At 45.9% G+C, this 21,928-nt stretch overlaps 1 protein-coding gene across 1 annotated transcript in view; it reads left to right on the plus strand.

Annotated features, from left to right (window-relative positions):
- CRAT (carnitine O-acetyltransferase) overlaps window positions 1-21,928 on the plus strand; it is a 123,454-nt gene that overhangs the window by 92,758 nt on the left and 8,768 nt on the right. Inside the window, exons 10-12 of the mRNA XM_030206841.1 lie at window positions 23-158; window positions 1,735-1,797; window positions 4,199-4,336. Coding sequence (XP_030062701.1) covers window positions 23-158; window positions 1,735-1,797; window positions 4,199-4,336 — 337 coding nt within the window. The remainder of the gene's footprint in view (window positions 1-22; window positions 159-1,734; window positions 1,798-4,198; window positions 4,337-21,928) is intronic.

Raw genomic sequence — 21,928 nt, forward strand, 5'->3', positions numbered from 1 at the left:
CCCTTTTTCCACTCTCTCTCAGGATGTATGGTTGTGTCTGTTCCACCTACGAGAGTGCTTCTTTGCGAATGTTTCACTTGGGAAGAACAGACACTATTCGCTCTGCCTCAGTGGACTTGCTCTCCTTTGCTCATGCTATGGATGATCCTGGTAAACAGGTGAGTTCTCTGGCCAAGTGTTTTGCTTTATCTTCAGTCTTATTAAAAGATATAACATTTGATGTCTGTGTTTCCTACACCAAACAGGTGAGATGATCATTTTGGGGCAGATGATCAAAAGCAAACGCCGGCGCTAGAGGCTGTTAGTGCCATACTAGCGCCAGTGTTTGCTACCGCCCCATGATCAGAGCCCTCGAGCACGTGAAACAACGCGCTTGAGGGCTGTTTGCGCAAGTGGTATGCAAATGCATGCTAAACAGGGCTTAGTGCATTCATTGCCAGTGATCAGCGGTCAGCGCCAAAATTTGGATCGCTGGCTGCGGCAAACCCTACGCCAGCTCCGAGCTGGCGTTAGGGTTTGCAGATCATTGGGGAGGAATGGTGAGCCCTGTCCAGCATGCAGTTGCGTGCTGGCAGGCCCCCGTTCCCTCCCCCCCCCCCCAAAGCAAACCTGCCAACAGGGGGCTGGAGGTCCGGTGGACCTCCAGTCCCCCCCGACGACCCCCCCTCCCGAGGTTCAGGGAGGGCTGGAGATTCGGTGGTCTCCAGCCCCCCCCAAACCCTCGGAAAATGGTCCCTGGTGGTCCAGTGGCTGCCGGCCAAACCCCTCCCCCCAGTGAGCAACGGGGGGGGGGGGAGGGGGCTGGAGGTCCGGTGGACTTGTCAGCCAAATCCCTGGTGGTCCAGCGTGAAAAAGAACCCCCTCCTGGCCCCCCTACCTTAGTTGGAGGAGGGAGGTAGCCTGCCTCCCTCCTCTTCCTTGGGTTGACGCCGCCGCAAAATGGTGGCACCCAGCCCCTCCCAGTGCATCCTGGGATGCGCTGGGCGGGGCTACAGACCATATAAGGGAATTGCTCCCTTATATGATCTGTAGCCCCACCCAGCGCATCCCAGGATGCTGGGGGGGGGGGGGGTTTGGCCGGCGGCCACTGGACCACCAGGGACCATTTTCTGGGGGGTTGGGGGGGCTGGAGACCCACCGGATATCCAGTCCTCCCTGAACCTGGGGGGGGGGGGGAAATCATCCCTGGAAGTCCGCCGGACCTCCAGCCCCCGTTGCTCGGGGCAGGGGTAGTCAGGGCCTGGTGGTCCCATGGACCTCCAGCCCCTGCGTTTGACAGGTTTGGGCTTTTGACAGCCCAGACCTGTCAAACAAGTGCGGGAGGATTGCACTGAGTGCATGCTCAGGCACAATTCGCCCGCACTTCTACCCCATGATCACAGATAATTGCGCTGCTTAAATTTGCATGTATTATCTCTGATCATAGGTCTAATAGCGCCCCACACTGTTCCAGCGTTATTTTAGAGCACTGTTTGGAACAGCACGGGGCGTTTTATCATCTGCCTGTTTGTGAGGCAAATGTTATTTGATGTGAACTGCCTAGTACATGGGATAAAGTGGCATATAAACTGATATAAATACATTGTCCTGGGAATGGAAAGATAAATGCAATTTGTCCTATCCTGAGGTTCTTAAATGTATTTTGGAACTGCACTGGAGAGATGTTGCTGTGATGTGTGGGCCATGATTAAGGAGGGCAGAAACAAAACCTCTAATGCTTTTTTTTACTCTCAGAATCAGGCGAAGGCAGAGTTGCTGAGAAAGGCTGTGCAGGCACATAGAGCTTATACTGATATGGTAAGTGACAAGCCCTGCCTCTCCCTCCTCAAATCCCTCTCCCCTTAAAAAAAAAAATGCTGCGCAGTACGGATGTAAATATGGCTTTAAAAATTAACTATTTTAGCTACTGAATTTTAAATAGATAACTATGTTCCCGGGTTGGCCACACCCTGGAGAGCTGTGCAGAATAAACCGAGTTCTATATGACAAATAATTAATTATTTACCCATCCACCAGAAAGATGAGAAGATAGAAATTCAAAACATATTTTTGTTTGGTATTCACTGAAGAAGGCTAGAGTTTTGAGGTGTGATGTTTAGTGGAGGAGTGGCAGGGTGGTGGACTTTGGTCCTGGGGAACTGAGGAACTGAGTTCGATTCCCGGCACAGGCAGCTCCTTGTGACTCTGGGCAAGTCACTTAACCCTCCATTGCCTGCCGCATAGAGCCTGCCATGAGTGGGAAAGTGCGGGGTACAAATGTAACAAATAAAAAAATAAAAAAAAAGAAGGTTGTCTCCTTTTTATGTGACAGTGGCCCAAATATTATTTTTTTGCAGGATGGTTTGAAGGGGAGTCTAGCCCAGGTGTCCTCAACCCAGTCCTCAGGACACACTCAGCCAGACAGGTTTTCAGGATACCCACAATGATTATGCATGAGAGAGATTTACATACAATGGAGGCAGTGTGTGCAAATTTCTGTGTGCATATTCATTGTGGATATCTTGACTATCAGGCTGACTTTGTGTGTCCCAAGAACTGGGTTGAGAACCCCTGGTTTATCCTTAAGGGGACAGGATTGGCATGTTACTGGGGACTTTCAGAGGGAGTGTTGGTGAATTTGGTTTGCACCTGGATATACATTTCCTTAAAGGAGATGCGCATATATATCCACAGGTACATCCTACAGTTCTGGTTAAAATCTGAGTTTTGTGGGTGGCGTTGGCTCTTCCGTTTGAGCCTCTAAAGCAAGCATCATTTAAGGATCTTATGCTGAAGTTGGTGTTTTTGGTGACAATATCTTTGGCCAGGAGGATTTCAGAATTACAAGCCTTATCCTGTTGAGATTCTTTTTTGCATTTTCATGGAAGCAAGAGTTTCTATTTGAAGGCTGAAGCCACTTTGGGAAGAGCCTGCCTTTCAGAAAGAAGTTTGGGAGAACGAGTACAGAATTTTGAGGTGTTTGGATGTTTGTAGAATGTTGTGTTATTTGGAGGTAACTAATGAGTTTCAGAGATCTGACTGATTTGTTTTCACTTTTTAGTGGGACTAAGAAAGCTGAGCACACACACAGAGTGAAGGAGACTAAGCACAGTGATGGGTCAATGCTTTAAAAAATATATATATTCACATCCAAGACTCAACATAGGCTGTGTTTTGGCCACTAGGCCTGCATCAAGAGTCTCAAAAGGATGTATGTCTGACTCATCCTCTTACGTTTAATTAAACATGAAGAAAGTGGACAGTCTGGGCTCATGCCAGATGCTGTTCTAGTATCTGCTTAGTAAACAGTACAAAAATCGCAGGTGGAAATTCCAGTGTTAGTGAAAACTGAGAAAAGGTGAAACAGCCACGAAGGCTACCATTGCTTGGTGGCTGAAAGAAACAATTGTTTTGGCCTGTATTCTCAAAGGCTGAGAAATTGCCAAAAGTCTCAGGGCTCATTCAACCAGAGGTATTAACTTTCTTTCCTTGAGTCCAGCCAGACCAGTCCAGAGGCCGACTGTGCAGCTGGAGAAGAGGATCCTTTACGATTCCAATTTCTATTTTGACCTCTGTAACTAAGCGGATGGAGCCAAAGGCTTTTGGGGGAGTCTTCTTGCTCTTACTTTGGGGCCCTGAATTCTCTTCTGTGGAAGAAGATTTTTGTTTTGATGGTTCACATTTGCTCTGATACAGGAATACTGGTGTACTGTCATTACATGGTGCCTTTTATAGGGTAGTTCAGTGGTGTAGCCAGACCTGACATTTTGGGTGGCCCAGAGCTAATATGGGTGGGCACTATGCATATAGGTGTGAATAGTGTTTCTTGGGATACTCCTAAATAATGCCTTAGAGTGCACTTGGTGATGGATTTCTAAGTAAACATCTGCGCAACAGCTCTCCTGCATCAACATAAGCCACATGCATACTTAATGGAAATATATAGAAATGAAAAGAAAATAAGATGATACTTTTTTGTTAATTGGAGTAAGTTAATACATTTTTTTTTAATGAGCTTTCAAAGGTAACCTCTGGATCAGAAATTCAGCAAATGATGACCTATATCAGAATATATCTGTGATATATAAAAGCAAGCATTCCAAAATATTACTGATATATAGTATAATATATAGTAAAATCTTGAATCTTAGTCCTGAGTTTTGTACAGGTATTTCACTAAAAATAAATCTCACCTAATTCTGCAGTATTTCTTTTTCAGGCAATCAGTGGTCAAGCCATAGACAGGCATTTACTGGGGCTGAAGCTCCAAGCTATTGAAGACCTTGTGAGCATGCCTGAAATATTTATGGATACCTCCTTTGCTGTAGCCATGCACTTCAAACTATCGACCAGTCAGGTAAGGGCTACAGGATCCAGCTGCTTGTTAGCCTATATTCGCTTCCACAAGACCTATCTTACATGCCTTTTAGGGCTTCCATTTTAAGTGTTTATAAAATGTACATTTTTTTGTGGTTTTATTTTTTAGCTGATTAGATGTTTTTGAAGATTTTTATAATTCACAATTCATATTGCTGTTATTTCAAATTAATAACACATTTTGTAAACACTTTTTATATTTATGAGAAACTATGGTTATGTTTTCGCCCTTGCTATCATAGTCAAGCATACTTTTATCCCTTTCCTCCTTCTAATTTCCTTACAGTCCTTAGTACCTACTAGACCTATTTTGTTAAACCGAGGGTTCGTTCAAGGTCCGATTATGGCAGCAGCAGTGTGTGATATAAGTGCAAGTCCTGGTCTGAGCCAGTATGCACTCTACTCCTAGGATTGGCAGGTAATTGTGACCTGGATTGGCCACCATTGGAAACAGGATGCTGGGCTCGATAGACCATTGGTCTGTCCGAGTACAGCAGTGCATATGCTCTTATGTAGTGGCCCTGCCCTCCCCCCCCCCCCCCAGCTTCCATGTGAGGACTGGGGCTTGGGAGTAAAGTGTATACTAGTTGCTTCCTCAGCCTGCACACCCTCAGAGGGTCTTGCTATAATAGGACAACAGCAATTTAAAAAAAAAAAAAAAGGGTCACCAGATACGGGTGATTGGGGCAAGTATACCCTCAAGCAGGTCCTAAAACAACCAAAAAGTTATTTTCTAAGAAAAATTACTTAGAAAAGATCTTTTTACCCTTACTGTCATGAGCTACATCTACAACTGGAAATTATTTGTCTTGGAAAATTAACTATTTTATCTATATAATGAAAAAAAAAAAGGTCTGTAAAGGAAAAATGGGGAAAGTTTGTGCGCATAAAGATAGAAAATTATTCATGGAGGAATTTCCAGTATCTATCCGATGCTGATTTTTAATCCACACAAAAACTTCTGAACCTTTTGTTTACAGATTCTTGGATCATTAAGTATTTAATCACACAAGTCATTGACTCACAGCTATTGCTCCCAACACTTAAAGTAAGCCACACACTCCCCATCTCACTGAGCTTGAGGATATGATAGTTGCCAGAAGAACTGAAGAGGCAACGGCTATACTGGCTAAGGGAGCCAGCAGATAAGAATAGCCATACTGGGTCAGACCAATGGTCCATCTAGCCCAGCATCCTGCTTCCTACAGTAGCTAATCCAGGACACAAGTACGTGGCAGAAACCCAATTAGGAGCAACATTCCATGCTACCAATCCCAGGGCATACAGTAGCTTCCCAAATGTCCATCTCAATAACAGACTATGGGCCTTTCCTCAAAGCAACAAGTTCCAGAGCTCAACTATTCTTTGAGGGCCTGATGGTCAGAAGCAAATGCGGGCATTAGAGGCCATTAGCGACGGACAAGCACCTGTATTTGCTAGTGCAGAATGTTCAGAGCTGACAGGGTTTTTCTGCATTCCTCCCTAATGCTTAGCAGCACACCAAACAAGGGTGCTCTTGCCACTGAAAACTGTATGCCAGCTCAGAGCTGGCTTTAGATTAGGGCAGGAGAGGCTCATTTTCACTGTAAAGATGAAAGAATATGACTGTTGAGACCTGGGCAATATATTTTTTCAAAGGCCTTCTGAATCTAAGATCAGGTAAAAAGCATGTGTTTAGAGATCCAACCAGCCAGAAATGTTAATTCTCTTGCTTTGTTTATGGCGTTATTTATTTTTTTTGATGGCATCTCTTAAAGGAATATAGAAGTCGCTATTTCTGAAGTCTGCACAGAACAGAAAAAAGAGCAAGTCCATCCAGCAGACTAGAAATAAATAGGACATTTAAACCATACCTCATTGTTGGCATTCTACCTTTGCTTTGAGTAGAAGAAACAAATCTGGCAGCTGGCACCTTTTCCTTCTCCCCTTTTCTGACATTCTGGGCATGCACTCAAGAGCTCGAGTGCATATGCTAAGCACAATCCTCCCCCAGAGCTCCCTAATGCTCAAAGCTAACAGCGCGCCTAAATTTGTATGGCATTAGGGAGTCGTACTGCAGGGCTGTTGTGTGGCAGTATTTTTCCAGCACTGCACTGAACAGCACTGGAGTTTTGAGTATCGGGCTGTGAGTGAAAATATATTTCCTCCTATTTATTTAAAAGTATTTCCATGTAATTTCATTGAGTGTCCCCTGGTCTTTTACCCATTCTACACCATTCAGGATTTTGTAGACTTCAATTATATCCCTCCTCATCCGTCTCTTTTCTAATCACTGCAGACAGCTCATACAGAGACCTCAAAGGCTCCTGTAAAGCCGTAAGCATTCAGCACTGCAGTACATTTGAGCCCACACTACTCTATCAAACACCTGTATGTCCAAAACTGATAAGTTGAGAATGCATCAACAGAGATCATACTTTTTTTTTCAAATTTCTTTATTATATTTTAACATAATAATTACATCCATTCAGATTTGCAATTATCAACATATATGCAGCTTAGTAACCTCTTCTTCCATAACAAAATTTGCAAACGAACTCTTAACAGTCCCTCATCCATTCCTCCCCCTCCCCCCCCACTTAATGTGATGATTTATACACTTCTCTCATCTGTTCATATGGTTGCCAAATTTGTTGAAACCCATGTAATTGGCCTTTTCTCAGTGCAGTCAATTTCGACATCTGATATAAATAATCAAGTTTAATTTTTACTGCTTGAATATGTGGCATCTCTATCTGTTTCCACGCCCTTGCCACTGTCAATTTGGCTGCTGCAAAGATCTGACTAGCCATTTTATGTTGATGTGTCTTACATTTTCCCGGGCGGAAATGCAAAAGGCAATATTCCGCCCGATTAGGATAGTCTATCTTTGTGACTTGGTATATCATTGCTCGAATCTGCATCCAAAATGTCTGTATCTTAGGACATTCCCACCATATATGCATATATGTGCCTCTGAGACCGCACTCCCTCCAGCAATTCGGTGATACCTTAGGGTTTATCTTTTGTAGTCTATCTGGTGTATAGTACCACCAGTACCATATTTTATAACCATTCTCGACCACCGACTGAGTAATGGAGGTCCTCAATAGGTATCTAATTCCCCTCACCCAGCTCTCTCTTGTAAATGTTTGGTGAAGGACCCCCTCCCATCGTCTGATATAGTGGTCTTGAGGGGTGGAGAGTTTTAATAGTGCCCTATATAGTCTTGTCACTCCCCCTTTGCCCCCTCCTCCTCTAATTGCCCTCTCCAATGCTGTTTCTGCGAGTTCCAGTTCTTCTCCCGCCCGCCTTCTTATGAAGTTCCGCAGGCTGTGATAGAACGTCATTTCCCGGTCCTCTAAATCGTAATCCTCTTTTAATTCTTCAAAGTCTTTAATTTCCCCATTATTCCATAGTTGGCCTAGCATATATAGCCCCTTGCGGCCCCATCTTTTATATATGTCTCTCCTAACGGAAATCCCAGAGCCCCACATATAGCCATTTGTAGAAAATATCTCCTCTCCGGAAAGACTTTCCGTCGTATCCGGAGCCATGTATCCAGAAGGAGGCTAATCCCCACTGGCACCCTTTTAGCTAGAGACATGATTTCAGTCCCCTGCCTCCATAATGTATATCCTATAAAGCGGGTGCCCACCCATGATCTTTCCCAATGCAGCCACTTTTTGTTGTTTCTGGGAGTCCATTCTGCTAGTATTCTTAATTGGGCTGCCTGATAGTACAAATAGAAATTTGGTACTCCCATCCCTCCTTCGACGGGCATCTTGGAACATCATGGCCCTGTTTACCCTAGGAGGTCTTTTCCTCCAAATGTATGCGAACATTTTCCTATTTAGTTGTTGGAAGAACTTCTGTGGGATAGATACCGGGATGGCCAGGAACAGGTATAATATCTTTGGTAAAAGTATCATTTTTATAGCATGAATTCTTCCCAGCCATGAGATAGTGAGACCTTCCCACCTATCCAATTCCTCAAAGAGTTCCTTGATTTTTTGGGGGATAATTTGCTTGATATAGTCCCCCTATTTCCGGGGTGATCTGTATCCCTAGATAGCGAATTGACTTATTTGCCCATGTAAACGAAAATCTGTCCTTTATCTCTTGTATCTCCCTAGGTGCCGCTGTGAGATTTAATATCTCTGATTTATTTATATTAATTTTAAAACCCAACACATTCCCATAGCGGGTCATCACCTCCATTGCCTCCTGTATTGATTGTGGTGGATGAGTTAATGTCAGGAGGACATCATCGGCAAAAAGCATTATTTTGTGTTCCCTCTGCCCACGAACCACTCCCCTTATATCTTTGTGCGCTCGTATCATCCTAGCTAGGGGTTCGATTGATAGTGCAAATAGCAGTGGGGAAATTGCACAACCTTGTCTTGTGCCTCTGTGGAGCTCTTCTAGTGTGTTAGTATGTGTCCCATTTATCTTTAGTACCGCCATCAGTTTCATGTATAGCAGTCGCAGCCATGCCATAAATCGTCCCTCTATGCCTATCTGGCTCACTACAGTAAAGAGAAACTCCCAGTCCACACGGTCAAATGCTTTTTCAGCATCGACCGAAAATACTATTGTCGGTGTTTTTTCATCCTGTACTTGTTGTATGATGTGAAGTAGTGTCCGAATGTTATCGTGTGTTTGGCGCCCCATAATAAAGCCAGCCTGATCCTTATGTACCAATCGTGGCATTACCTCCTGGAGGCGGCGTGCCATTATTTTGGTAAAAATCTTATAATCCGTGTTCAGAAGAGATATTGGTCGGTAAGAGCCGCATTGAAGCAGGTTTTTGCCTGGCTTTAGGAGTATGGCCACTTCAGCCATCCTCCATGAGTATGGTAGCTCTTGTGCCTCCTCAAAAGAGGTAATGACCTTCAGTAGTATAGGAGCCAGAGCTTTTGCAAATCTTTTATAGAATCTGGAAGGGAAACCATCTGGCCCAAGGGATTTGTTGTTTGGTAAATCTACTATTGCTTCTTCTATCTCTTCTAAAGTTATAGCCTTCGATAAAGCCTCCTGTTCTGTCTTGGTCACTCTAACCATACCAAGATCCTGTAAATATTGTTCCATTTCCTCCCTTGTTATGCCTTGTTCTGCTTGATATAACTGATTATAGAAATCCCAAAACACCTCTGCTATTTCCTCTGTTTGTGTTGTTAGTTCCCCTGAAAGCTTGTGTATGCCATGTATGTAATTGTGCTGTGTCTGTTTTTTAAGTTTACTGGCCAGTAGTCTGCTTGCTTTGTTTCCAAATTTGTAGTGCTCTTGCTGCACTTACTCTAATTGTACGGCTATATCCGCCAATTGTAATTCATTGAGTTGTGCTTTAAGTTGGCGTATTTCCTCTGCTTTTTTACTATCTGTTGGGTCTTTCTTATGGGCGTTCTCTAATTTCGCTACTTGTTTCCGGAGATCATTTTCTGCCTCTGCTTTTTTTCTTATTAATATGAGCCTGCATCGCTATAAGTTGGCCCCTTATGACTACCTTCAGACCCTCCCATAAACTTGCCGGCTTAACCTCTTCGTTATCATTGAACTGTATATATTCTCTTATATGTTTTTCTATTTCTAGGACATTCTGGGGATCCATCAGGATTGCTTCATTTAAGCGCCAAAATTTCCTCCTTGCTTTTCCCATCCCTCCTGTCACCTCCAATATCACCATCGAGTGATCAGACCAGCTACATTGTTCTATCTCCACTAGTTTAATGTTATTTCGTAGCCCTCTACCTCCCAGCCAATAATCAATCCTTGAGTATGTATTATGTTTTGGGGAGAAAAAAAGAATAATCTCTCTCTGTCCCGTGCCTCTCTCTCCATAGGTCCGATAGGTCCCAACGAGCCATCCACCTTAGGAGGGCTTTTCTGACTGTTTTAGCATATTCTACCCTCCCTCCCGAATTATCCAATTTAGGGTCTTTCGTGAGATTAAAGTCTCCTCCCACCAACAATTCTCCTTGTATATTCTCTTTTATCACCTTTTCCACTGTATCCAAAAACTCCCTCTGTCCTACATTAGGGGCATATATGCATACCAAGGTATATTGCTTATTATATAGTGACACTGTCATCAATATATATCGTCCCATTTTATCTTTTACTGTTGTGTGTATTTGCCATGGGAGGGATCCCGACAGCGATATCAGGACTCCCTGCGTTTTCTTATTAGCCCTATTGGAGGCACAGTGAACAATGGGAAATCTCTTATGTTTCATCAGATGCTCGTGGTTCCTCCTCAGATGGGTCTCCTGGAGGAACACTACATCTGACTTTTGTCAGGCCAGCTCTCTAAATACCTGTCTACGCTTCTGTGGTGTATTGAGGCCTCTTACATTTAGTGTTATACATTTAAACGTCCTGCAACTTGTAATAATATACCTTCAACATATTCATCACCATTATGTATCATTATAACATTTTGTCTCCCCATCTCCCTTCCCCCCCCCCCATCGGGTACTCCTCCCCTTTGGTTCAGCATCCCCCCACTCCCCCCTCTGAGCATCCCTCCCCCCCCATCCCCCTTCCCCAAATCCAGAGCACTCGCTTCATCTCAAAGACGGTGCTTTATAGAGAGGTGGTGACCCCCTTTGCCCATTTCCAATTACATGTTGCAACTTTATATTCCCTACCCGCTCCTTATTAAGTTGTAACGTTCCCCTCCTCTTTCTCCCCATACATTTTTGTCCCCCCCCCCCTCACTTGAGTGGGCCCTCCAGGTTCCCACCTTCCCTTATATGCTGTATTCCCCCAAACAGAAACATAGACCTAACAATATCAGCCACATAAAGACCCAGTCTTTGGTATTACCCCTGGCACTTGCGTTCAAGTGATGCGCCCAGCTGATTGCTGGCGTTGGAGGCGCTTGCGGCCTACCCGCTGCCATTTCGGGTAGCTTCTCATGGTCGTCTGAGACCACATCTCTCCCGTACATGCGGGTGTTGTCGCAGGCATATCCTCGGGTAACAGTTCTCGAGCTTCCGCTATCGTTTTCACCTGATGTTGTCTCCCATCCTTATAGAAGATCAATGCAAAGGGGTGTCTCCATCTATAGCGAATCCCCATTCAGTCTCCTGGTGACCGGTTTCAAGTCTGCCCTTCTCTTCAGTGTAGCCGACGCCAGATCTTGGTAGATCTCCACTTTATATGTGTCCCATTTGAAGTCTTGTTTTTGGCGCGCTGCCTGGAGGACCCGTTCTTTTAGCTTATAATCGCGAAAACATGCGATAATATCTTTGGGGAGGTTATTTCTTGTAGCCCCTAAGGCTCTATGGGCTCTGTCCAATAGTACCTGCTCAGGCTCCAGGGGCGATTCGGGGGTTGCCACCAATGCACAGACTATCTGCTGAACCACTGTCTCATTATCTTGGTAGGTGGGAGATTCCGGCAGCCCCCGAAACCGGAGATTATTCCGCCGGCTGCGGTTCTCCAGGTCTTCTATCTTGTCGGTTATTGCTTCATGCCCCAAGTCTATCTCATTCACTTTCCGGTCCAAGGCCCCTATAGTCTCTGCCTGTTCCTCAAGCCGGGTCTCTGTTTCTTCCACTCTGTGTCCAAGTTCTTTAATTTCGCTTCTGAGATCTGCCCCCATCTTGGCTAAATCAGCTCGCATCGCTTTTAAATCAGAGCGAATTTCATTCAACAGAGTTCGTATCTCTGGAAGGGATTCCTCCTCTTGATTTATCTGATCTGACGTCGGGAGCATATCCTCTATGGAGGGATTGCGTCTTCGCTCCCCGCTTGCTGCATTTTCCTACTCACTGGCCGCCATATTGATTTGCCTCGCGGTTCCCGTGTATGTGAATTGGGAGAGGTTCGGCGCTGTAGTGCTTGATTCCATATCTTCTCTGGCTCTGTCGCGGCGAAGGGTCTCCACTCCGGCACTCTTTTCCCCTGCATAGAGCGGAACCACCGGCTGCAGCTCTCTCCGTCCCTTCTTATTGCAGGTTATATGTTTTGGCCGCCCTCCCGTGTCGCGCAGAGTATGAATCCGCAATCTGCTGTTGCCGGGGCACCGCAGCCGTTTTCCCCGTGTCTGCACTATCAGAGGCTCGCCGCTGTCAAAATATCGTGCCTTAGCCTCCTAAAACGGTAGGGAATCACTCCGTTTTTGCTATGGGCAGGCAGGAGCTCAGCGTTTAAGCCGCCATCGCTCCCGTGACGTCACTTCCTAAACAGAGATCATACTTGTTCCCAAGAAGCCAATATTCACCTCAAATTTGTGGCCACCCTATAATATCTTACAAAGCCCACTTGAGACTCTGTTATTAAGGTTGGGAGAATCTGCACCAACATCTCAGCCAATACTTTAGCAAAATGTTTAGCTTTGTAATTAAGAAATGATATTGGTCTAGAAGAATTGGCCTGAAGAGGGTCTTTACCAGGTTTTAAGAGCAACACAATTTGTGCCCTTCACAAGCTGACAGGAAGGCACACCCTACAAATAAAACAATTGACTGTGCACTCTAGGTAACTAGATATCTCTGGGTACAGAAATTTGTAGAACTCTGCTGAGAATCCATCCATTCCCAGGGACTTATATAACGAGCTACTCACTATAGCACCTCATCCTCAGAGATGGGAGCATTAAGCAAAGAGGATTGAGAATTTAGGCAATTGTAGCCACGACAAGTATGCATCAAACTTTAACCCATAATCTTCAGGGAGGGAATAAAGATTGGCAATAAAAATCTGTGAAATATCTCACAAATCCCTGTCAGATCTTACAAAAGCTCCAAGCAGAAGACAGGGCCACAAGAATTACCATTTTTAAGATCAAATCCTTCAGCTTACAACTTGCCAAGCGTTCAAAATGCACCGTCATCAGGACGGACAACACAATGTTAAGATCCGAAGGCTGAATCAGCGGATGAATAAGATGTACTCCCTTCAAGAATCAAACCACATCTGGAAGGGGCCCCAGAGGATGCCCCTGAATCAAGCCCCGAAAATAGGTCACAGCCGCCAACTGCACCTTCAAAGAGGACAAAACAAGGCCCTTATCCAAGCTGGCCCGCCAAAAAAAAACATTTGAGCATCTGAGGCACCAAAGCAGCACAATAGAAAGATCTCCACACCAGTCCTCAAAGATGCACTAGACACGAACATAAGTGAGAGAAGTCAACCTCTTCTTAGAGCGCAACATAGGGTTTTCCTGCCCGGTCATTGCCACTTTCTTCAAATGCGCCCTTTCAAGAGCCAAACTGTAAGCGAGCTGGATTGGACATGAGCATTGGACCGTGACACAGAAGGTCTGTAACCAGTGACAGCTGAAGCAGCTCTGCCACCAGAAGCCGAATGAGATCTCTGTACCAGGGCCTGTGCAGCCAATCTGTAGCCACCAACACCACCGGACCAACATGTCGCTGAACTTGTTGAAGAACTCTCCTGTCAAGGGCCACAGGGGAAACAAAGGCCATCTCTGGGTCAAGGCTGTACCAGCACATTCAGACCCTCTGCTCAACTGTCCTTCCGTCAGCTGAAGAAATGAGGAACCTGAATGTTGGAGACGGATACCATCAAATCCATGACCGGAAGACTCCAGTGCCACACTATAAAGAAAGCCTCTGAACTCAGCTTCCACTCTCCTGGGACCAGGCGATGCCTGAGAAAATTCGCTTGTACGTTGTCTACACCTGAACTGCAGAGAGACTCACCAGATGAGCTTCTGCCCAAGCAAGTAGAGATGCTTCTTCTGCCACGGACCTGCTCTTCAGTTCCAACACATTTATCGACAAACTCACCTCCAGAAGTGACCAAGTACCTTGAGCCATTTGACCCAAACAATGTGTTCCCCATCCAGATAGACTGGCATCCATCGTCACCGGGATCCACTGCAGAGAGTCTAGACTCGTGCCCCCAGAGAGATGATGAGATACTAGCCCCCGCAGAGGGAACTAGTCCTCCAGGGAGTGCAACTGCGGAGACCAGCGGGACAGAAGCACCAATTGCAAGGGTCTCATGTGCACCATGGCCCACTCCACCACCTGCAATGAGTCAGCCATACAGCTGAGCATCTGTAGGTACTCTTTGGCCTTCAGGCTCCAGGTCCAGCAGAGACCAGACCTGAGACTGCAGCTTCTGAATCCTGGCCTCCGGGTGAAAAACTCTGCCTGCTTTGGTAGAAAAAAGAACCCCCAAATACTTCAAGGCCTGGGATGACTGAAAATGACTCTTGGCCAGATTAACCAACCAGCCCAAGGCCTGCAGCACATGCACCACTCGGGCCATAGCCCTGACACACTCCTGGTATAACTTTGCTCGGATGATCCAATCGTCCAGATACAGATTCACTAAGATGCCCTACTTGAGCAAAGCAGCTGCTGCCACCACCATCGAGAATGCACACAGGGGAGCCATGGCCAAACCAAAAGAGCACACAAAACTGATAATGCCTCCCCAAAACAGTGAAGCAAAGGAAACACTAAGCCAGACAAATAGGTATACGAAGGTACGCCTCCGTCAGATCCAACGAAGACAGGAACTCTCCAGGCTGTATGGCCAGAATAATGAAACGCAAAGTTTCCATGCAAAAGGAAAGCACCTGAAAAACTCGATTCACTCCCTTGCGATCTAGAATAGGCTGGTAGGAACCCTCTTTCTTTGGGACCACAAAATAGATGAAATAACAACCTCTGCCCTGTTCCACCTGCAGTACAGGAACCACTACCCGTAATGCCACCAGCCAACAAAGAGTCTGCCGAACCGCTTGCACCTTCCAAGGAGTCTGATAAGGAGACACCAACAAAGCGTCTATTAAGAGGCAGACAAACTCCAGCGCAAAGCCGTCATGAACAACCTCGAGCACCCACCCTCATCCTTGCCCCCATGGGAACCAATGAATGGACTCCATACTCTCAGCCTCAGAACACTCCAGAGCCGCACAGAAGCCACATTGACCTGCCAAAATCCACCCCCCAGTGCTGACAAACAATGCAGTGCTTGAGCTGCTGTAACATCGCTACAGAAAACCGCGGTAACCCAGCAGCCCCCACCAATTGACACATCCCAAAAGAACTGCCATTGCAGCAGAAGGCAGACTGCACCAACTGGGAAGGCAAAAAAAAAAAACAAAAAACCACCTTGCACCACTGCAGTGAATGCAGTTCTGAGCTGCTTTTTAAAAAAAAAAATAATATATTTGGCACTTTTTCTTTTTTAAATACAGCCCAGAGCGATGGGACAAAGGCAGACCTCACAGCACTCAAAGCTGTTGGTCTGCCTACAGACAGCATTGGCTCACTAAACCAAGGCACCCCAAGAAGGGTCCAAGAGACCCCACCCCCTGGCCTCAGTCCCAATCCAGCAGTGAGAGAAGAGGCACTAAAATAAAGGAAAAACCTCTGGCAGGAAAGTTTGGATCTTTTTTTTTTTTTTTGAGAGACAGTTTTTCTCTTTGCACCAAAGACCAGCCCCAGGCACACTAAATGAAAACAAAAACCCAGGGCCTACAACTAACCGGACTCCACAGGTTTACCACTGCTACCATCTGCTGAGACCGAGAACAGAGTGGCTTATAGGCTTACTTGAAGTTCAGTTTGTTCTCAGTCTCCATCTGCTGGTAGAAGTGCATAACCCATCTGTGCTGGTCTAGAGGGACGCTATGGAACCCCTTTTCAAACAAAATGATTACACTTCCTTATTCTGAGTTAGGCCTTCTACATAGTCATCCACCCTCGACAGAGGTTGAGATGCTCAACCAAATCCAAGTGGGCTTTCTGCAAAAAAGCAACTGGGGTTTTATGCTTATTCAAGACAAAATTTTACTTCTTTTTATGAATGAAGAGATACCATCCATATTCCAGGACATTATGTTAACCATGATCGAGGAACAATCTTATAACCAAGTAAGCAGCCCCCCAAATTGAGTACAAACGAAAGGAGAATGGATGAGCCAGTCATGGGTGGGAGGGAGGATGCAGGCTGGGACAATAAATAAATGGCATACACATGAGGATCCCCATCTAAAAAGAGAGAGACCCAAACCAAGTCCCAGAAGACCCAAACAATACCCCATCAACTAGAAACCACAAATAATAGAATATAGAAATTAGGGCTGCACGAGATTACTAATTAACCACCCCATCCAGTCTAGCAACTCTTCCTCACTTCTCAGGCTATGGACAGCTCTCCCCTCCCAATTTACCTCGTTATTTGCAGTAAGTCTACGTCCTGCAGCGGCAACATATTGAAATGTGCACCAGGCCTTTCCTTCTGACCTGTCCTGCCCCTTCTGATGTAACTTCCTGTTTTCAGAAGGGGACAGGACAGAAGAAAAGGCCTGGTGTAGCATTTCAATACATAGTTGATGCAGGGCAAAGACTTACATCAAATAACAAGATAATCCGGGAAGAGAGCCTCTGGCGGTCCGGGAAAAGATGTAGGCGGGCGAGCGAGGGAGAATATGGCAGGTGAGGCATGTTTTTGAGAGACAGAAGAGAACGGGAGAAGGCCACCTCCAAAGCTACAGTACCTGGTCAATGGCTGGTGGCGTAGGTGAAGCCTCACCAGCTGAAGAAATACACTGCCTGCGACACCCCCTTCCTCCTGAGCGAGGAAGTCAGCAGGGTGCCTCCAGCCATCAACGCATGCATGCCCCAAGCATGCTCAGTTTATGCATGAAATCAGCAGACTCGCAGAGTGCCAGCATCAGCAGTTGGAGGCATTCTGGTGACTTCTTTGCTGCTGAGGCAGCACAAGGAGGAAGGGGGATGCTTTGGCAATGGATTTCTTTGACTGGCTTCAGCATCCCTACCAGCAAAGGTATATCTAATGTGGGAGAGGAAATGCCCCCCATGAACAGCTGGCTGTGCCCCAACTTTTAATCTCACCATTAAAATTTTTAATCAAAATTCAACCCTAATAGAAACAATTGTTGTACAATTCCCCTCCACCCTTTTTTAAAGATTCCCAAAATAAAAGGCTCAATAGACAAACCAGTCACTTCAGTACCCAGTCCCAACCCATAACAAGTTCCAGCATAAGTACCTCCAATACCACAAAAAAAAAAAAAAAGGACTAGCTCATTTGCACTCTTGATTCTATTGAACCAAGTATAAAACCGGTCTCCAGAATTAACAGTCTGAGAACCATAATAGGGATTTACAAAAGGCTGGAGCAATATGTGCTCTCTAGTCTTTTAAAACAAACCTGTGCTCAAATTTAAAGGTCCACTCCAGACCTGGGGGGGGGGGGGAGGAGGGAATCAGCAGCAGGTGAGCCAGGGCCATCCAATATCTTAGCTGTTATCTTCAAATTAAAGGACCCACAGCAAGGTCTCTTCCAGCCCAAGTCATCTGTAAAGCAACATGGAACATCACTCGGCTGCAATAGTCAGCCTTGCTGTACATGCCATGAACCGCCATCCAATACATAGTAACATAGTAGATGACGGCAGAAAAAGACCTGCATGGTCCATCCAGTCTGCCCAAGACAAACTCATATGTGTATACCTTACCTTGAATTTGTACCTGTCCTTTTCAGGGCACAGACCATATACAGTGGTGGAAATAAGTATTTGATCCCTTGCTGATTTGTAAGTTTGCCCACTGACAAAGACATGAGCAGCCCATAATTGAAGGGTAGGTTATTGGTAACAGTGAGAGATAGCACATCACAAATTAAATCCGGAAAATCACATTGTGGAAAGTATATGAATTTATTTGCATTCTGCAGAGGGAAATAAGTATTTGATCCCCCACCAACCAGTAAGAGATCTGGCCCCTACAGACCAGGTAGATGCTCCAAATCAACTCGTTACCTGCATGACAGACAGCTGTCGGCAATGGTCACCTGTATGAAAGACACCTGTCCACAGACTCAGTGAATCAGTCAGACTCTAACCTCTACAAAATGGCCAAGAGCAAGGAGCTGTCTAAGGATGTCAGGGACAAGATCATACACCTGCACAAGGCTGGAATGGGCTACAAAACCATCAGTAAGACGCTGGGCGAGAAGGAGACAACTGTTGGTGCCATAGTAAGAAAATGGAAGAAGTACAAAATGACTGTCAATCGACAAAGATCTGGGGCTCCACGCAAAATCTCACCTCGTGGGGTATCCTTGATCATGAGGAAGGTTAGAAATCAGCCTACAACTACAAGGGGGGAACTTGTCAATGATCTCAAGGCAGCTGGGACCACTGTCACCACGAAAACCATTGGTAACACATTACGACATAACGGATTGCAATCCTGCAGTGCCCGCAAGGTCCCCTGCTCCGGAAGGCACATGTGACGGCCCGTCTGAAGTTTGCCAGTGAACACCTGGATGATGCCGAGAGTGATTGGGAGAAGGTGCTGTGGTCAGATGAGACAAAAATTGAGCTCTTTGGCATGAACTCAACTCGCCGTGTTTGGAGGAAGAGAAATGCTGCCTATGACCCAAAGAACACCGTCCCCACTGTCAAGCATGGAGGTGGAAATGTTATGTTTTGGGGGTGTTTCTCTGCTAAGGGCACAGGACTACTTCACCGCATCAATGGGAGAATGGATGGGGCCATGTACCGTACAATTCTGAGTGACAACCTCCTTCCCTCCGCCAGGGCCTTAAAAATGGGTCGTGGCTGGGTCTTCCAGCACGACAATGACCCAAAACATACAGCCAAGGCAACAAAGGAGTGGCTCAGGAAGAAGCACATTAGGGTCATGGAGTGGCCTAGCCAGTCACCAGACCTTAATCCCATTGAAAACTTATGGAGGGAGCTGAAGCTGCGAGTTGCCAAGCAACAGCCCAGAACTCTTAATGATTTAGAGATGATCTGCAAAGAGGAGTGGACCAAAATTCCTCCTGACATGTGTGCAAACCTCATCATCAACTACAGAAGACGTCTGACCGCTGTGCTTGCCAACAAGGGTTTTGCCACCAAGTATTAGGTCTTGTTTGCCAGAGGGATTAAATACTTATTTCCCTCTGCAGAATGCAAATAAATTCATATACTTTCCACAATGTGATTTTCCGGATTTAATTTGTGATGTGCTATCTCTCACTGTTACCAATAACCTACCCTTCAATTATGGGCTGCTCATGTCTTTGTCAGTGGGCAAACTTACAAAATCAGCAAGGGATCAAATACTTATTTCCACCACTGTAAGTCTGCCCAGCAGTATTTCCCGCCTCCCAACCACCAGTCCCGCCTCCCATCACCGGCTCTGGTACAGACCGTATAAGTCTGCCCTCCCCTATCCTCGCCTCCCAACCACCACCCCCTCTTCCCCCCAACTGCTCCGCCACCCAATTTCAGCTAAGCTTCTGAGGATCTATTCCTTCTGCACAGGATTCCTCTATGCATATCCCACGCATGTTTGAACTCCGTTACCGTTTTCATCTCCACCACCTCCCGCGGGAGGGCATTCCAAGCGTCCACCACCCTCTCCGTGAAAAAATACTTCCTGATATCTTTCCTGAGTCTGCCCCCCTTCAATCTCATTTCATGTCCTCTCGTTCTACCGCCTTCCCATCTCCGGAAAAGATTCGTTTGTGGATTAATACCTTTCAAATATTTGAACGTCTGTATCATATCACCCCTGTTCCTCCTTTCCTCCAGGGTGTACATGTTCAGGTCAGCAAGCCTCTCTTCATACGTCTTGGAACGTAAATCCCATACCATCCTCGTAGCTTTTCTTTGCACCGCTTCCATTTTTTTAACATCCTTCGCAAGATACGGCCTCCAAAACTGAACACAATACTCCAGGTGGGGCCTCACCAACGTCTTATACAGGGGCATTAAAACCTCCTTTCTTCTGCTGGTCACTCCTCTCTCTATACAGCCTAGCAATCTTCTAGCTACTGCCACCGCCTTGTCGCACTGTTTCGTCGCCTTCAGGCCCTCAGATACTATCACCCCAAGATCCCTCTCCCCGTCCGTGCCTATCAGACTCTCCCCGCCTAACACATACGTCTCCCTTGGATTTCTACTCCCTAAGTGCATCACTTTGCATTTCTTCGCATTGAATTTTAATTGCCAAAAGTTAGACCATTCTTCTAGCTTCTTCAGATCTTTTTTCATGTTTTCCACACCCTCCGGGGTGTCCACTCTGTTGGACATCTTGGTGTCATCCGCAAAAAGGCAAACTTTACCTTGTAACCCTTCGGCAATGTCACTCACAAATATATTGAACAGAATGGGCCCCAGCACCGATCCCTGAGGCACTCCACTACTCACCTTTCCCTCCTCCGAGCGAACTCCATTCACCACTACCCTCTGGCGTCTGTCCGTCAACCAGTTCCTAATCCAGTTCACCACTTCGGGTCCTATCTTCAGCCCTTCTAGTTTATTCAAGAGCCTCCTGTGGGGAACCGTGTCGAAAGCCTTGCTGAAATCTAAGTAGATGACGTCCATAGCACGTCCTTGATTTAATTCTCCTGTCACCCAGTCAAAGAATTCAATGAGATTCGTTTGGCACGATTTCCCTTTGGTGAAACCATGTTGTCTCGGATCTTGCAACTTATTGGCTTCCAGGAAATTCACTATCCTTTCCTTCAGCATGGCTTCCATTACTTTTCCAATAACCGAAGTGAGGCTTACCGGCCCTTAGTTTCCAGCTTCTTCCCTATCCCCACTTTTGTGAAGAGGGACCACCTCCGCCGTTCTCCAATCCCACGGAACCTCTCCCGTCTCCAAGGATTTATTAAACAAATCTTTAAGAGGACCCACCAGGACCTCTCTGAGCTCCCTCAATATTCTGGGGTGGATCCCGTCCGGTCCCATGGCTTTGTCCACCTTTAGCTTTCCAAGTTGTTGATACACACTCTCTTCCGTGAACGGTGCTATATCCATTCCATTCTCAGGTGTACTTTTGCCAGTCCCTCGCGGTCCTTCTCCAGGATTTTCTTCAGTGAAAACCGAACAAAAGTAGCTATTTAGTAAATTGGCTTTTTCTTCATCATTATCTACATAGCGGTTCGCTGTATCTTTTAGTCTCACAATTCCCTTTTTAGTCCTTCTTCTTTCACTGATATACCTGAAGAAATTTTTGTCGCCCCTCCTTACATTTCTAGCCATTTGTTCTTCCGCTTGCGCCTTCGCCAGACGTACCTCTCTCTTGGCTTCTTTCAGTTTCATCCGGTATTCCTCCCCGTGTTCCTCTTCTTGAGATTTTCTATATTTCTGGAACGCCAACTCTTTAGCCTTTATTTTCTCAGCCACTTGCTTGGAGAACCATATCGGTTTCCTTTTCCTCTTGCTTTTATTTACTCTCCTTACATAAAGGTCTGTGGCCCTATTTATTGCTTCTTTCAGCCTGGACCACTGCCCTTCCACTTCCTGTTCGTCCTCCCAGCCCATCATCTCCTTCCTCAGGTATTCCCCCATTTTACTAAAGTCAGTACGCTTGAAATCCAGGACTTTGAGTTTAGAGTGGCCGCCCTCCACTTCAGCCGTTATATCAAACCAAACCGTTTGATGGTCACTGTTTCCCAGATGTGCACACACTCGCACATTTGACACACTATCCCCATTTGTGAGCACCAGATCCAGCATCGCTCCCTCCCTCGTGGGTTCCGTCACCATCTGTCTGAGCAGATTAACCCAAGGCTTACGTACTGGGCCTAGTAGATTCGGGGCTTAGGGTGTTAA

This window comes from Microcaecilia unicolor, chromosome 6, assembly GCF_901765095.1.
Source record: "Microcaecilia unicolor chromosome 6, aMicUni1.1, whole genome shotgun sequence".
Taxonomy (NCBI): Eukaryota; Metazoa; Chordata; class Amphibia; order Gymnophiona; family Siphonopidae; genus Microcaecilia; species Microcaecilia unicolor.